This window comes from Drosophila sechellia, chromosome 3L (genome assembly GCF_004382195.2).
Source record: "Drosophila sechellia strain sech25 chromosome 3L, ASM438219v1, whole genome shotgun sequence".
Lineage (NCBI taxonomy): Eukaryota > Metazoa > Arthropoda > Insecta > Diptera > Drosophilidae > Drosophila > Drosophila sechellia.
In genome coordinates this window covers 21,269,372-21,282,957 of record NC_045951.1, presented here as the reverse complement: position 1 = coordinate 21,282,957, position 13,586 = coordinate 21,269,372, and the positions used below count along the sequence as shown (strand labels likewise).

The 13,586-nt window shown below is 48.1% G+C and overlaps 5 protein-coding genes and 1 long non-coding RNA gene across 9 annotated transcripts; 2 read left to right on the top strand and 4 right to left on the bottom strand.

Moving 5' to 3' along the window:
- Window positions 1-34: 34 nt before the first annotated feature.
- LOC6616518 (nucleolar protein dao-5) lies at window positions 35-3,914 on the bottom strand. 3 transcript variants are annotated; one of them, XM_032717573.1, is made up of 4 exons: window positions 3,704-3,913; window positions 1,919-3,490; window positions 1,517-1,675; window positions 35-771 (listed from the first exon to the last, which is right to left on the bottom strand). In XM_032717573.1, exons 1-4 carry the CDS (start codon window positions 3,800-3,802, stop codon window positions 619-621), a joined length of 1,983 nt encoding a protein of 660 aa, XP_032573464.1. In that variant the 5' UTR covers window positions 3,803-3,913; the 3' UTR covers window positions 35-618. The 3 variants fall into 3 exon arrangements, with proteins under 3 accessions (XP_032573464.1, XP_002040878.1, XP_032573463.1); XM_002040842.2 differs by having other exon boundaries at window positions 679-1,277; window positions 3,704-3,914; XM_032717572.1 differs by lacking the exon at window positions 1,517-1,675 and having other exon boundaries at window positions 679-1,277.
- Window positions 3,915-4,316: 402 nt separating this feature from the next.
- Window positions 4,317-6,515, top strand: LOC6616517. Its single transcript, XM_002040841.2, has 3 exons — window positions 4,317-5,032; window positions 5,092-5,788; window positions 5,846-6,515. The coding sequence occupies exons 1-3, from the start codon at window positions 4,482-4,484 to the stop codon at window positions 5,960-5,962; spliced, it is 1,365 nt and encodes a 454-aa protein (XP_002040877.1). The 5' UTR covers window positions 4,317-4,481; the 3' UTR covers window positions 5,963-6,515.
- LOC116800910 lies at window positions 5,989-6,853 on the bottom strand. The gene is made up of 2 exons (XR_004361672.1): window positions 6,592-6,853; window positions 5,989-6,534 (listed from the first exon to the last, which is right to left on the bottom strand). It is a non-coding gene; the product is annotated as an uncharacterized LOC116800910 (long non-coding RNA).
- Window positions 6,854-8,742: 1,889 nt separating this feature from the next.
- Window positions 8,743-9,235, top strand: LOC6616515 (small integral membrane protein 8). The gene is made up of 2 exons (XM_002040839.2): window positions 8,743-8,937; window positions 9,004-9,235. Exons 1-2 carry the CDS (start codon window positions 8,839-8,841, stop codon window positions 9,160-9,162), a joined length of 258 nt encoding a protein of 85 aa, XP_002040875.1. The 5' UTR covers window positions 8,743-8,838; the 3' UTR covers window positions 9,163-9,235.
- On the bottom strand, window positions 9,171-12,279 carry LOC6616514 (eukaryotic translation initiation factor 2A). 2 transcript variants are annotated; one of them, XM_002040838.2, is made up of 4 exons: window positions 11,924-12,279; window positions 10,587-11,751; window positions 10,256-10,533; window positions 9,171-9,915 (listed from the first exon to the last, which is right to left on the bottom strand). In XM_002040838.2, the coding sequence occupies exons 1-4, from the start codon at window positions 11,961-11,963 to the stop codon at window positions 9,482-9,484; spliced, it is 1,917 nt and encodes a 638-aa protein (XP_002040874.1). In that variant the 5' UTR covers window positions 11,964-12,279; the 3' UTR covers window positions 9,171-9,481. The 2 variants fall into 2 exon arrangements, 1 of the variants encoding a protein (XP_002040874.1); XR_004361671.1 differs by having other exon boundaries at window positions 9,823-9,915; window positions 9,974-10,533.
- A 189-nt stretch (window positions 12,280-12,468) lies between these two features.
- On the bottom strand, window positions 12,469-13,521 carry LOC6616513 (matrix-remodeling-associated protein 7). The gene is made up of 2 exons (XM_002040837.2): window positions 13,375-13,521; window positions 12,469-13,313 (listed from the first exon to the last, which is right to left on the bottom strand). The coding sequence occupies exons 1-2, from the start codon at window positions 13,504-13,506 to the stop codon at window positions 12,939-12,941; spliced, it is 507 nt and encodes a 168-aa protein (XP_002040873.1). The 5' UTR covers window positions 13,507-13,521; the 3' UTR covers window positions 12,469-12,938.
- Between the last annotated feature and the right edge of the window lie 65 nt (window positions 13,522-13,586).

The following is a 13,586-nucleotide window of genomic DNA, read 5'->3' as shown; positions in this document are numbered from 1 at the left end:
ATTCAATTCAAATCTGTAATCAAACTACACACAATTCAGTTATTAAAAAACACATGTATTTCTTTCCGTGTTTTCTACGTTCAATTAAATACATTGTCCAATGTGACAAAACAAATTAATCTTTTACATATTGAAGTTGTCATAAGCATTCATAAACCGGCTATCGCCACAAGTTAGCGGAAAATGACTTATGTGCTAATCGGAATAGTCAACCCTTCATTTAACCCAAGCGTCTGGAAAATAACTTATTTTTTACGAACCTTATAAATATATATAATATACAATAGAAATGTATAGGGTTTTAAGTCTTAAAAGGCTTATAAAAAATCCACGAAAAGCATTCGGGTTTCATTCCGTCCGATCAGGAAAAGAAAGGGTTTAATCCGCTAAAGTCATAATAACCATTAGCTTGGTCACGGGTTTGTCTACCGCCAATTTGCACTCGAATAATTCACATTAAAACGGAAGTACGGACTTCCCGAAGTCAATCAAGAGTTTGGAAAGAATTTACATGTGGCGGAACTATTGCGTAAAGAAACTATTACACTTAGTTACTCTTTTGCTTACAGACTAGTTATATCCGTTAGAATAAGTATTATTTTATGGGTGTATATAAATCTAGTCAAATTTTATTGAATTGACTCCCACGTCAATTTGGCCACCTCGGTAGCTGCCGCGCTTCTTCTTGGTCTTCTCGTGTTTGAAGGACTTGCCGCGCGTGTGCTTCAGATCCTTGTTGGCTCGCTCGCCCCAGGATCCGGCAGCGTTTTTCTATCGTGGTGAGCAAATAATAAAATTGGTTAATCCGATAATATAACTGCATCTAGTGTGTGTGTGTTTGCGGGTGGGTGGCGCTAACTAAACTATATCTAATTGTCGAAGGTGATCTTCTTGTTTTGCTTTGGCGCCGACGAGTCGAAGGATTTGTTGCCGAATCCGCCGCCACGTCCTCCTCCTCCGCGGCCCCCGCGTCCACCAAAGCCGCCGCCTCCGCGTCCGCCGCCACCACGGCCGAAGCCACCACCGCCGCCACGGCCGCCACCGCCACGACCACCGAAGCCTCCGCCTCCACGACCGCCACCACCACGTCCTCCGCGCTGGTTGTTGTCGAAGCCTCCAAAGCTCTTGCGATCGCCAATCTTCTTGAAGCCTCCTCCTTCGCCGCCGACCTCGCCGTTGAACTTGTTGGTCTCCCAAGTGCTGCGATCCGGTCGTCCGGAGAAGCCTGAGCCTCCTCGGCCTCCCCGTCCGTTGTTGTGCTTCTTGAAGCCGTTGTCCTGAAATGGGAGAAACGCCGAAAGGGGCAAACCACAAATTAGCAACGATTTGATTTGAGATATAAGTTCAAAATGTATTGGTAAAGTGCCACAAGTGGTTTGAGATTTCTTCGAGGCGCAACTTGCTAATTTTTGTGTCTGCCCCTTTCAGCCTCATAAATGGATCCCCCTTCGCCGAATCCTAAACAGCCATCGCAAACACACACACCCACGCGACTCAAATCTATTGCGGCACTTACCTTCGCCTCGAAGGACATGTCCTGGACTCGGGAGTCCACCACCACTTCCTCGGTGCGTACCCTTCGGAAGGGCGACCGTCGCCCACTTCCCCCTCCGCTATTGTTCATATTATGGTTTCGGCTGAAGGTGTTGTTAGGTGTGGAGGTGAAGTCATTCTTCTGCGAATGGCAATGAAGTTATGTAAAACTGTCTGCACAGGATTCGGACAAGGAACAAACATTATTCGCTGTTTAAAGTTTGCATACAGATTTCAATAGGGCTTTTAAAAGTTACTTTTAAGGGAATACTTTAACTCTGGAATTATTTTTATCCAACATTCAGAATTGATGTCTGAATGAAAAAAAGCCTGAATCGGACTGCGGATAATTTTAGATGTACATAGATATGGTACACCGCCTTACCTGTTGCTCTCCCGATTTGACGAAGTTGTTGTACTTCTTGTTGGGAGTGGCCTCGTCCTGGTCGCCACCACTAAACTTGCGCTTCTGAGCGGGCTTCTCATTGCCATTGGTAGCCGAGTTGGGCTTGACCTCGCCGGACTCTTCACCAGAGTCACTCTCGTCGCTGCTGCTTTCAGCCTTCTTAGCAGGAGCAGCAGTCTTCTTGACAGCTGGCTTCACTGCCGGCGTTTCTTCATCGCTGGAATCGTCACTGCTGGAGGAGGCAGCCTTTGCAGGCTTGGCCGGAGCCTTGGGAGCAGCCTTTGCTGGCTTTTCGTCTTCTGAGCTATCGCTATCTTCCGAAGAATCATCGGAATCTGCTTTCTTGGATGGAGCAGCCTTTGCAACGGTCTTCGCGGCTGGTTTCTTGGGAGCTTCTTCCTCATCGGAGTCGCTGTCTTCGCTTGAAGACTTGGCCTTTTTAGCCGGTGTCGCCTTTGCTGGGGCGGCAGCCTTCTTGGGCGCCTCTTCTTCCGAGGAACTGTCATCGCTGGAAGCTGCCTTCTTGGCAGGAGTTGCCTTAGCTGGCGTGGCCTTTGCTGGAGCTGCCTTCTTAGGGGCCTCTTCTTCCGAGGAGCTGTCATCGCTGGAATCTGCCTTCTTGGCAGGAGTTGCCTTAGCTGGCGTGGCCTTTGCTGGAGCTACCTTCTTGGGAGCCTCGTCTTCCGAAGAACTATCCTCACTGGAGCTGTCGGCCTTTTTGGTGGGAGCAGTCTTAGTCGGAATGGGCTTTGCGAGAGTTGCTGCCTTTTTGGGTGCCTCGTCTTCAGAGGAACTATCATCACTAGGGGAAGCCGCCTTCTTAGCAGGAGCCGCCTTGGCAGCGGGTTTGGCCTCCTCCTCTGAGGTGCTGTCTTCGGAACTAGAAGCGGCTGCCTTAGGAGCTGGCTTTGCGGCAGGCTGGATGGCAGGCTTCTTAGCGGCTGGCTCCTCATCGGAGTCGCTTTCCTCGCTGGAGGATGCTGCTTTCTTTGCCGGTGCAGCCTTGGCTACAGGCTTGGCAGCTGGCTTAACCTCCTCCTCGGAGCTGCTTTCTTCGCTGCTGGAGTCGGCCTTTTTGGCGGGAGCAGCCTTGGACGGTGTGGCCTTGACGACGGGCTTTGCCGGTTCTTCGTCGGAACTGCTATCCTCGCTGCTGGACTCGGCCTTCTTTGCGGGAGTCGCCTTGGCCGGAGATGGCTTCACTGGAGCAGCCTTTTTGGGTGCCTCTTCGTCCGAGGAACTGTCCTCGCTGGAGGATTTTGCCTTCTTGACGGCTGCCTTGGCCGGCGTGGCCTTTGCTGCTGGCTTCTTCTCCTCCTCTGAATCGCTGTCCTCGCTGGTGGAAGATGCTGCCTTTTTGGCAGCCTTGCCGTTTGTTAGTGCAGGCGCTGCCGCTGGTTTCTTAGGCGCCGCATCGGACTCAGAGTCTGAGTCGCTGTCCTCGCTGGAGTCGCCGGCTGTCGCCTTGATTGCTGGGATCTTGTTGGGGCTTTTGGTCTGATAGAACTGAAGGATTTCACTCAACTTTGGGCTGCTTTTGGCGACACTGGCCTGCAAGTTAGAAAAAGGCAGATGTTCTTGGTTATCAGAACGAAGCACGTGGCGATGGAGGCTGCTGCTAGTGGCAGGTGGATAGCTCGCGGAGCCATCGGTGGACAACACACGCCCTCGGCTTCTAGATGCTGCCAGGAGGACGCAGATGCCACATGTTTCAGGTGCATCCAAACCGCACACATTGCACTTGCCGCTCTGCACTGAACTTACCGCCTTCGTCTTCTGCTGGAAAACCTTGGCCAGGTTCTTGTCCTTGGACTGCAAGTACTCCAGTACGATTGCATCGGCTATCTTTAGCAGGTCTGTCATGATTAATGCAACTATTCGTCAATATTTTCGGTCCGCAATTAATTACTAGCCGCACGCTTGTCCCACCAAAATGAATGCGCACACACACGTGTTTTCTACTTATCAGTGGTATGGCAGCACTCCCCGGCTGCCAACGGTCTGGCCACCCCTGCAACCCGGGCGTTCCTCAACACTGTGGGTGCAGCGGGTATTCTTCCCAAGAAAAACTCTAAAATACTAATCTATTGTAATCATTTATTTATACCACAGCTACAAAGATAAATAGAAATACAAATTGAATTATAAATAACACTAGGCTACGTTAGACTTCAATTACAAATTTATTTTTATTATTGTATATATATATATATATATATATTTGTATAATATTTATATTTATATGTATAATATACAAAAAAATTTCTAAACTATACGAAATGTGGTATTAAATTCTATTCAAATAATGCGCGCATATATTATCTGAGAACATTAAATGAATGTAAGGAACCTACGGTTTCTACGTGAGGTATTCAGACCATCCACGACTGGTCACACTGAGGGAGCACCAAAATGTTTTTTGTTTGTTATTCAATTAAGTTGACCTGCTTGAAACCAAACAGAAAACAAAAGAGATCTCTCGCTCCAGCTATTTTAACAGACCCTGTATTCAGATTCGGACGTGAGGATCGCATCCCGGGCCATGGCTTCCGAGCCGGGATCCCTGATCCTGCAGCTGGACGACGACTGTCTGGCCGAGATTTTCGATCGCTTACAGGACCTGCCGTCGGAAGTGTCTTTCGCGAGGACTTGCCGGCGAGTGCAGTACATATGTCTGGGCAAGTGGCGCACCAGCCGTGCCTACGAGCAACTGGATCTGGAGAAGTGGCGGGTACTGTTGCCCAATCATGAAGACCTGGTCTACTTCCTAACCCAAATGCGTCCGTACATCAGAGAGATGGGCGGCAGCAGCTGCCTGTGCTCCATTCTAAAGGATCTGGACGAAATGCACATTGCGGAGCTGCCCATGGTGACCAGCTTCTACTACGACCCAGACGGCGTCGATTGCTATCCCACGAACCGGAGCATCCGTAAACTGGCCCGCCTGCTGCCGGGCTTGAAAAAGTTGCGCCTTACCACACCCATCGACGGGCGGTACCTGTCCAACTTCCAGCACCTGCAGGAACTCCACCTCTACGAGGACCAGCACAAGGCGTTTGAGCTGCAGCAGAAGTACCTGGACGAGGTGTGCCGGTAAGTAGTAAACTTCTGCTGCTTAATATTTCGCAACTCATTTTCCGTTTGCGCCACAGCAAGCTCCATGATCTTCGGGTCCTAGACATTAGGACGTACGATATGATCAGTAAACTTCAGCTGGGAAACTGCCTGCAGAGCTTAAAGAACCTCACTGATCTTAAGCTCAATCTGGCCACCTTGAAACCCATTCTACCCGCCGTGCTGGAGCTGCCCTCCCTCAGGAAACTGGTGGTGCTGCTGGACAACGAGTGGCATATCCCCCCGCTGGTCAGTCCCGATAGCTATGACCACAAGATCCGCGAGGTCAGCGAGTTCTACGAGATCATGGCTTTCAAGGCCAAGGACATCGTCGGCTTTGCCGTGGACGGATACTATATGCCCCTGGAACCGGGCTGGGATGAGAAGCTGCCCATCTGGACGCATCGCAGGCTAAAGCGCCTGGCCATTTGCAGCTGGACTCATTCGGCAGACTACCTAAAGCGCTACACCTGTATGACAGAGCTGCAGCTGCTTTGCTTGCGCAACTGGAATGACCTGAGTGACGAAATCCTCTTAGAATTCGTGGAACTCTGCCCAGGATTGGAACACCTCGACGTATCCTACTGCCGAAATCTGACGCCAACATTTTTGTCACGCGCCTTGAGTATTCTTAAGCGGCGGGAGCCGTACAAGCAGAAGCCGGGAATTGGACGGTCGCCACCTCTGAAGCTCTACTACGATCTAAGTGGCTTTGAGGACTATGTGGATAGAGCGGTTACTATTTATTGTTTATATCGATCTTCTTTTGTCTAATCAATCAATCCATTGCAGAACCTGAAGAGCTCTTTGGAATATAGAGGATATATTGTCTTCACCGCCGACTTTCCAGTCGACTCGGAACGCGGTCTGAGCTTTGTGGACCGCGGCTACCAATTTGAATTTCACTGACGTCAAAATATGTAAATATACAAGCGTAGATTCATACAATAATTTATTATTAAAATTTATGTTGCACAAAGTAAGCCAAAGGATTCTGATTTCAAATTTTTGAGTGATTCATGCACACTTCAGTATTGGTTCCTAAGTATATCATTTAGACGACTGTCCTCCACGTAGTGACAAAGAGAATCAAGCGTCGTATATCCGTAAAATAGTAGAGACGTAGTTAAATTATTTAAATAAATTCGGGGTACATTTGATATTTCTCATTTTGGTGGAGGAACGTTTCATCGTTAAGAGGAGAGACATTAAACATTTGGAATTACTTTATGTACTAAGGCGAAACGTTGTGGTAATAAATTGCTTGGTTCTTTTAGGCGTAGTACTTGTTTTTGTATATAATTTTAACGATCACCTTCAGATAACAAAAGTGATATTAATTTTTTTTTTAAATGTTCACCAGTCTTCAGGTCAGGATAAAGAATTTAAAATATATTAAAATTAAGTAAATCAATAGTAACTGTTGTTGATATTCACAATATATAATTTAAATGAATCGCTACTATTGTCTTTAACTTGACCTGCAATTAAAATACACATATTATACGGTAATGTACGGTAACGTGGAACCCATTTACCTTTTTAAACCGGGAATAAGGCATTTATAGCTATGAAATAGCTAGCTGACGGGAATAGCCCTGATAACTTAACCTCATTTAACTTAAGTGCCAGGTATAATAACTGTAAAATAAATGTAGTTTGGAAGTCAACTTGTTGTCTTGCCAAAAACTAAAATGAAACCGATTGAGTAACTCCCGCTACTATGGATATCTGCAGACTAAAATAATTTAATTGGACATTTCAAGCTCAAAAACGTTTTCGAATTCAGCTCATAAGAAAACAATGATAAAACTACAATCTTGGAAATGAACAGCTAAAGAAACAAATTTAAGCGAGGTCAAAACTTTTCCACCGAGGAGGAATTCCTGCGCATGATCTTCGAAAAGAAGAAATCCGATGCGGTGACCTGAAATGAAGCAGAGTGCGTGGGATGAACTGGCTATTGGTTTCCGAAAAGCTCCCGCAGATCCTGGGGATGATACGATAGGCGAAAACTCGGATAGCGATTTTGAGCAGGAATTCCTTACTGTCCTTCACCTAGCTAAATCTAGCTAGCAAGAAAGGACATAATCGAGTTCCCTGGGGAGAATACCAATAAACACGCGGCTTCTAAAGATATAGTAATCCGATACTGACTGGCCCGCCGAGGAGCCCAGCCGGAAGGGTAAGCCCCCGCCGTGCCGACAGACTTTTCAAGAGGAAAAGCTACGCCTGGTCAGAGCACAGCGACATTTTTATGAACAGGAAAACATCCGCGCTCAGGAGAAACACCTAGAGAAAATGGAAACGCTAAATGCGAAACAGGAGTTCTTCTTGGAAATCGCTGAAAAAAGGAAACTCAATGTACGCTGTTAGATGCAGTTTCGTTGTTTAAATCAAGTGTTTAATGTTTATTTGTTTTGCAGGACCCCCTGAGGGATTCATGAGCTATAGCTTGTAGTGTAAAAGTTCTCAAAATGTACATCAGATCCCAAAGTATTTACTGATTATACTGTTTCTAAGATTTTCATCGTTGGTATCAGCTTTGTCATTGATTCCCTTGTCGTACGATAGTTCAAAAGGATTGCCCATGGATTGTCGACAGGAGGTTGGGGCAAAGGGTCCTTTTCCTGGATTGCTATGTTTTGGAGGACCGCACATGCAACGATCATGATTTCGCCGGTTCAATAGGCATCCACACTCCAAGGAATAGGACGGGAAACCTCTGTCTCCACCTTAAAGCATCCGAAGATGGACTTGTATGCCGATATGTGCGACTCGTTATAACGACTTTGTGCCTCCGTGGTGGGATTTATAAGGGTGGTCATCATATATTTGTTCAGTTCCCAAGATTTTAGTCCTGGATTTTAGTCGACTGCTATCGAAGATAGTACTATTTCTGGTTGAACCAGGCCATCTTGCTACGATATATTGGATATCTAAGACAGTCTGGACGTTTACTGATAAGAATCCCCTGCGGTTGCAATAGTCGTCGACGTGGTTCTGCCCCTGGGGATGCAGCCGAATGTGCGTGCACTCGACCATCCCCACCTCATTTAGAAACTGGGAGATTCTTTAGAAATCCACCATTCTCTGGACATGGCCGCAATGTGTAGGGAAACCTCCTCCACCAACCGAGATGCAAAAGCCATACGGAAGTACCCATCGGCATCCAGATTTCTACATGCGTAGAACTGCAAGCCCAGGAGTCCGCGGTGGGAGCGTCAAAGGGGGTTCCTCTTGAATGTCGTATGCTCCAACCTTTTTCCTACTTTTTGTAAAACCACTAAACAACTGGCTTTTGAAACTCCAGAAACTTGCTTCTGATTTGGTGGATCGAAGTCTTTAAGTAAATTCAGATAAATAGCGCGATTCAAAGGCATTTTGTTAATATTGTTATAAACTGTTTTTTATTCGAAATTGGAAACACTTCACTGTGAATGGCTAACTTACAGTCAGCTGTTTCGAAATATTTAACAGTTGGGTGTTCGAAAAACATCCCCCAATTATTTTTGATTCTAGGAAACATATCTTTTTAGATAAATAGCATTTTCATTTTCAAATGGATTAAGTAGCTTAGAAGATTTTGGATGCTGAAATATTCTTTAAGCGCTTAAGAAGGAACCAAATTGTCACATCAGGGGCAATCTTCACTGTGCCTCACATATACGGTATTTTTCAGTTCGAGGGCCACACTATTCCAAATCCCATTCCTTTCACATGTTTGTATTTCCAATACAATTGTGCAATAAATTCGTGAGCATTTAGTGGAGAACGCGACCAGGATGAGCGAAGGAAAGCAGCAGGGTCCTGGCGATGGCATCCGATCCATGCGAAGCACCGGAGTCTTCCGACTGATCAACTTCGAGCTGTACACCAAGCCGGTGCGGTTTCATTTAAACTTCGATTGAATTGTAACGAGTTGTACAATATTCCATATTGGCTTTCAGAACAAGATCATCATGGGCCTGGGACTGACCGCGATTGCCGGGGTCTTCGGCTACATCGCGTATATGAGGTACAAGTACGAGAGCCTGGGATACTATGTGGCCGTCCAGGAGAACGGACAGGAGAAGTTCATCAAGAAGAAGTCGAATTGGGAGCAGTAATCCGATGATTTTGGTGGAAACATCTTTATTACTTGGTAGCACAATTTTGTACATAAATTTGTTGTTTACGGGAGTTACTGTACGTTTTGCCGAAATTAGTTAGGAAATCACAATAGTAGAAAAATGTTTTAACTTGAAATGGCAAATGGGCCACAAACTGAGCGTAAAACAGCAGGAAGGAGACGAACAGGAGGTGAAAATGGAGTAGAGTGGAGTGGAGCTGAGAAGAGGTGGTGTATCACAATCACAAGAGCAATTACTCCTCGCATCCCTCAGCCTTCTCGCCGTCATCGTCATCGTCAACGTCATCAACGTCCTCCTAGGCAGACTGCTTGAGAGCCTTGAGCTCATCCAGGTACTGTGCTTCCATCTTAATCTTGTTCAGTTGGTTCAGCTCTAGATTTTCGCCCTGGCTGCGTCGGACTTTCAGCTTCTTAATGTCCGACAGCTTCTTGGCGACGCTACGAATCTTGCGCTCCTTATCGCTGATGTGCTGTCCATTAGGCTGGCCTTGTCCATGCGAATTCGGTGGCTGATCGGCAGCTTTATCCGGCTGGTACTTCTGTCTGGGAGTATTCTGCGGCCTCCGCTCATCTGCAGCCACGAAAACGGGCGACTGTCGAGCAACCGGAGCAGCTTGATCGACCACATCAGTGGGGGCAGAATCAGCATCGCCGCCATTTACAACGTTCACATCCTTCCTAGCGCTTCGCTGCTTGTTCTTGTTATTCCTCTTGTTCCCATTGACACCACCTGCAGGCAAATAGAAATGCAAACAGCAATTAGCAAACACACAGCCGAGCCTACTTACGACCGCGCAATCCCTAATCCTAATGGCATGCTAATAGAAAATGTGTGTGAAAGGGTGAGTGGAGCTGAGGAGCTGACAAGCTGCGTGTGTCGTGAGCTTAGTAGCGTTTGTGCTGGTAGGGCCGATAGCGCCTGTTGTGGCGGCTGGTCGAGGACCCGGTAGACAGTGGTGGTCTTTCCGCGCCATTCGCCGCCACCAGCTGGCACTGGCCCTGCTCGCCTCGCCGCATAATGGGATTGTCCAGGTCGTATTGCCTGTGCCAAAACTTCCGCGTCGTATTACCTGCTGCTGTCGTTGGTGCCAGTCCGGGAATACTCGGCTGGGGCAGATACTTTTCCGGATTCTTGCCCTCCTTCAACAAGCGCAGATGAGGCGGTGTGTAAGCCTTCTTGCTGGCCTCTGGCTGGCTGGACTTGATGCCCTCGTGCTTGGCCTTGGTAATCTTGGGCTCGCTGAACGTCTTATCCGCAAACTGCTGCCATTCAATTCCCAACAATTCCTGACCCTGGGGCCACATGGTCTCGTGGAGTAGAGCCCCGGAGTAGTGGTACACCTTGAACCTGCGTGAAAGTTGCGTTATTGGTAGTATACGCACTTGGATGGATCCACTTACCCATTGCTAATGCGCAGCCTGGGCGCGGTGGTGGCCGTGACGAACCACTCGCCATTGGGATGCCACTCAAAAACCGTGGTGTCGGCGCACTTTAGGTTGGTCAGTTTCTCGCGTTTGGACACATCCCACACCTCGACGGCTCCAGGCAGATTGCCGAAGCCGGCGAGAGCTATGAGGTTGCCAAAGGGATTGAAGTAGGCACAGTTGCGTGGTCCCTCACCAAAGTCGAAGACTACGTCGCACTTGAGGTTGTAGAGGGCAGCCTTGGAGGGCATGAAGCCGTATACGACTACAAACTCGGTTGCCTTAGGGCTCCACTTGACACAGTGCACCGGTCCCTCCTTAGAGAGAGGCACTGAACAGGTATCTCCCTTGGTGGCCATGAAGTGCACCGCCTGGTTGCCGTAGTAGGAGGCACCGCTCTTATCCACTTCCGTGCTGGTTAGGAGGAGCAATCCGCTGCCTCGCTTGTTCCACAACATCTCGACGCGATCCGCCTGGAAGAAGCTCTTGCAGGCTACGGTCTGGTTCTGGCCAAGCGCCGGGTACTTATAGAGCTTGCACATGGACGGAGCGCCCTTGGCTCCCGGCGTGTAGAACGCAAGGAACGGGGGGCAGTTACCGGGACCCAGCGACAGCATACCTCCGCGACTGCCTCCTATCTTGCGCGATGTGGTGGCGAATCCCTTCTCCGCTCCCTCGCCCAGGTCATAGAAGAGTGCCTCGCCGCCGACTACCAGAGCAAAGATGGACTCGTCCGCCGACCAGGATGGCTGCCAGTCCGCTTGGTTCTTCTGGACGATGGCGAATACTTCGATACCGGTGACCACTTCGTAGACGAGCAGGTTGGGCGACCCCTCCGGCCGGTCCTTAGTGATGGCATAGTGCTCCCAGGTGCACAGGTAGCTGCCACGTGGCGAGAATTGGAGGTAGAAGGCTTTCGGCCTGGGCAGCAGGCATACCACCGGCCAGCTGGCTGCGCTGTCCCGGCTGGCCTGGAGCACCTTGACTTCCTGCCCGTTGGAGTAGGCGAAGTACCGGCCGTCGGAGCTGAAGCAGATCGAGCGCGAGCTCTTCGTCTCCTCGCGCGGCAGGTGGGGCTTGTGCTCGAAGGGCTGCTTGGAGCCCGCCGAGGACCACAATTCCACGGCCACGCTAGAGCGAACTGTTGATGAGAATAGAGAGGTGACCCGGATTAGCAGGTGGAAACACGAGGTCTCGCGGTTTTTGCAATTTTTTCGCTAACCGGGCGGCCCAAGTGGCTGCCTTCGATGCTCCAAGGCGTCGATGGAAACTCAGTGACCACCTGGCGGGGATTGCATCCGGACTATACTCACTGGCAAGGGTAGGAACAACCAGATCCGCAGCTGCAGCCATTGTCTTCCAATCCCACACGCACACACACACAGGAACAAGCACGTCGGTGGTGTTGCTGCTGTTGTTTTTGTTGTCGTGTCGTCTGATGTACAGTTAGTGTTGGTCAACGATTTCGTGCTTGAATTGGTCACACACGGTTGCCGTGTACGCGGTGTATCGATAAGCGATTGTAAACATGCATGGGCATTGGCGCCACAACGACACGTTTAAACATCAACCAAACCAAACCGAACGTATTTAGAACTCCAACAAAATATCTGCTCCACGTGAATTTAAAAACATTTTAGTACTAACAATTTTTGGAACTGAAACGCTAGGCATTTCGACTGCTCCAATCGAAGGTGTGTTGATGGAATCTACTTATTGTTAGAATAATTATTTTTAAAAGAGACAAGAAATCCAATCGCGACAGTCTGAACATTCACAAAATATGAGCAAACAGACACAAAAATATTACCGTCGGTTAGGAAACGAAAAGAAATCGGAAGGGAATATTTAGAGTATCTTAACACAGCTTAACATTCTTTATTGAACAAGTAAATCCAAAGTTATATAAATACAATTTAAATCTAACCATCGAATTTGGCAACTAATTGTTTTTAAATCTATATACTATATTACGTAGAATGTTTTCTTTTCGCGAGTTTAAGCACATCTTTTAACATGTAAAAATATATACTACATATATTCTTAATTCGAAAGCTGAATTGCCATTTACTACGAATCGTTCATAAATCAGATTTTAATAACACCAGCAACTCACAAAATACACAGATCGAAGTGGAATACATATAATTTACATACAACTATGATATTATATTCCGCCATCATCGACTGATTAGATAGCTCTCTGACTGAAGACTTTCCCGCACTTAGTGGGCCGAATGTGGCAACAGCAAAGCCTGGGATTTTAAACATTAAACTAATAGATCACACAAGTCTGCACATTCAGGTAGGGTGAGACCAGGCGCCACTTCAGCGATAGAGCCGCACCTGCTGCTTGAGATCCTGGTCGCTTATTCGGTCCTGGAGGTTCAATTCCGCCTCCTGTTTGCGCAGGAGCTCAAAGATGGCCGCCAGCTGCTCGCGCTCTATTCGGCGCTCTTCCTCGATTTGGCTGGGAGTCAGGGTCTTCTCCATTTTGTGCTTGAGCCTCTTGGCCTTGAGCTGGCCCATCAGGTGGTTGTAGCTGTGCTCGGGCAGCTGTTCCTCGATAAGCTCCACTTCCCTTTCGTTGGAGTTCTCTTCGTAGGCTTCGTCGTCGTCGGTTTCCTCCCCTGGCGGAGTCCTCGACTCGGAATCCTCCTCATTGCGCGGCTCGTCGGCCCCCAAGCCCTCGTCCTCTAGTTCCTGCAAGATAAAGAACGGAAATGTTCAGGACACGTCCACTTCTTCCGGCAAAAACACCCACGCCTTTGTCCTTGAAGTTATTTGCGAAGTAGAAGGCGATCAAAACGCACAACAGAAGGGTGACCAGCGCTACCGAGTAGTGGCCTGGAAGTCCAAGAAAGAGAAAATCCAGCGAAGGGAAAAAGTCGTGCATTTCGAACTCTTTTTGCTATTTGTTGTGACTGAATTCACTATTCTTGTTTTTCTTGGGGCGCAGTGTGGCCGTTGGCTGCG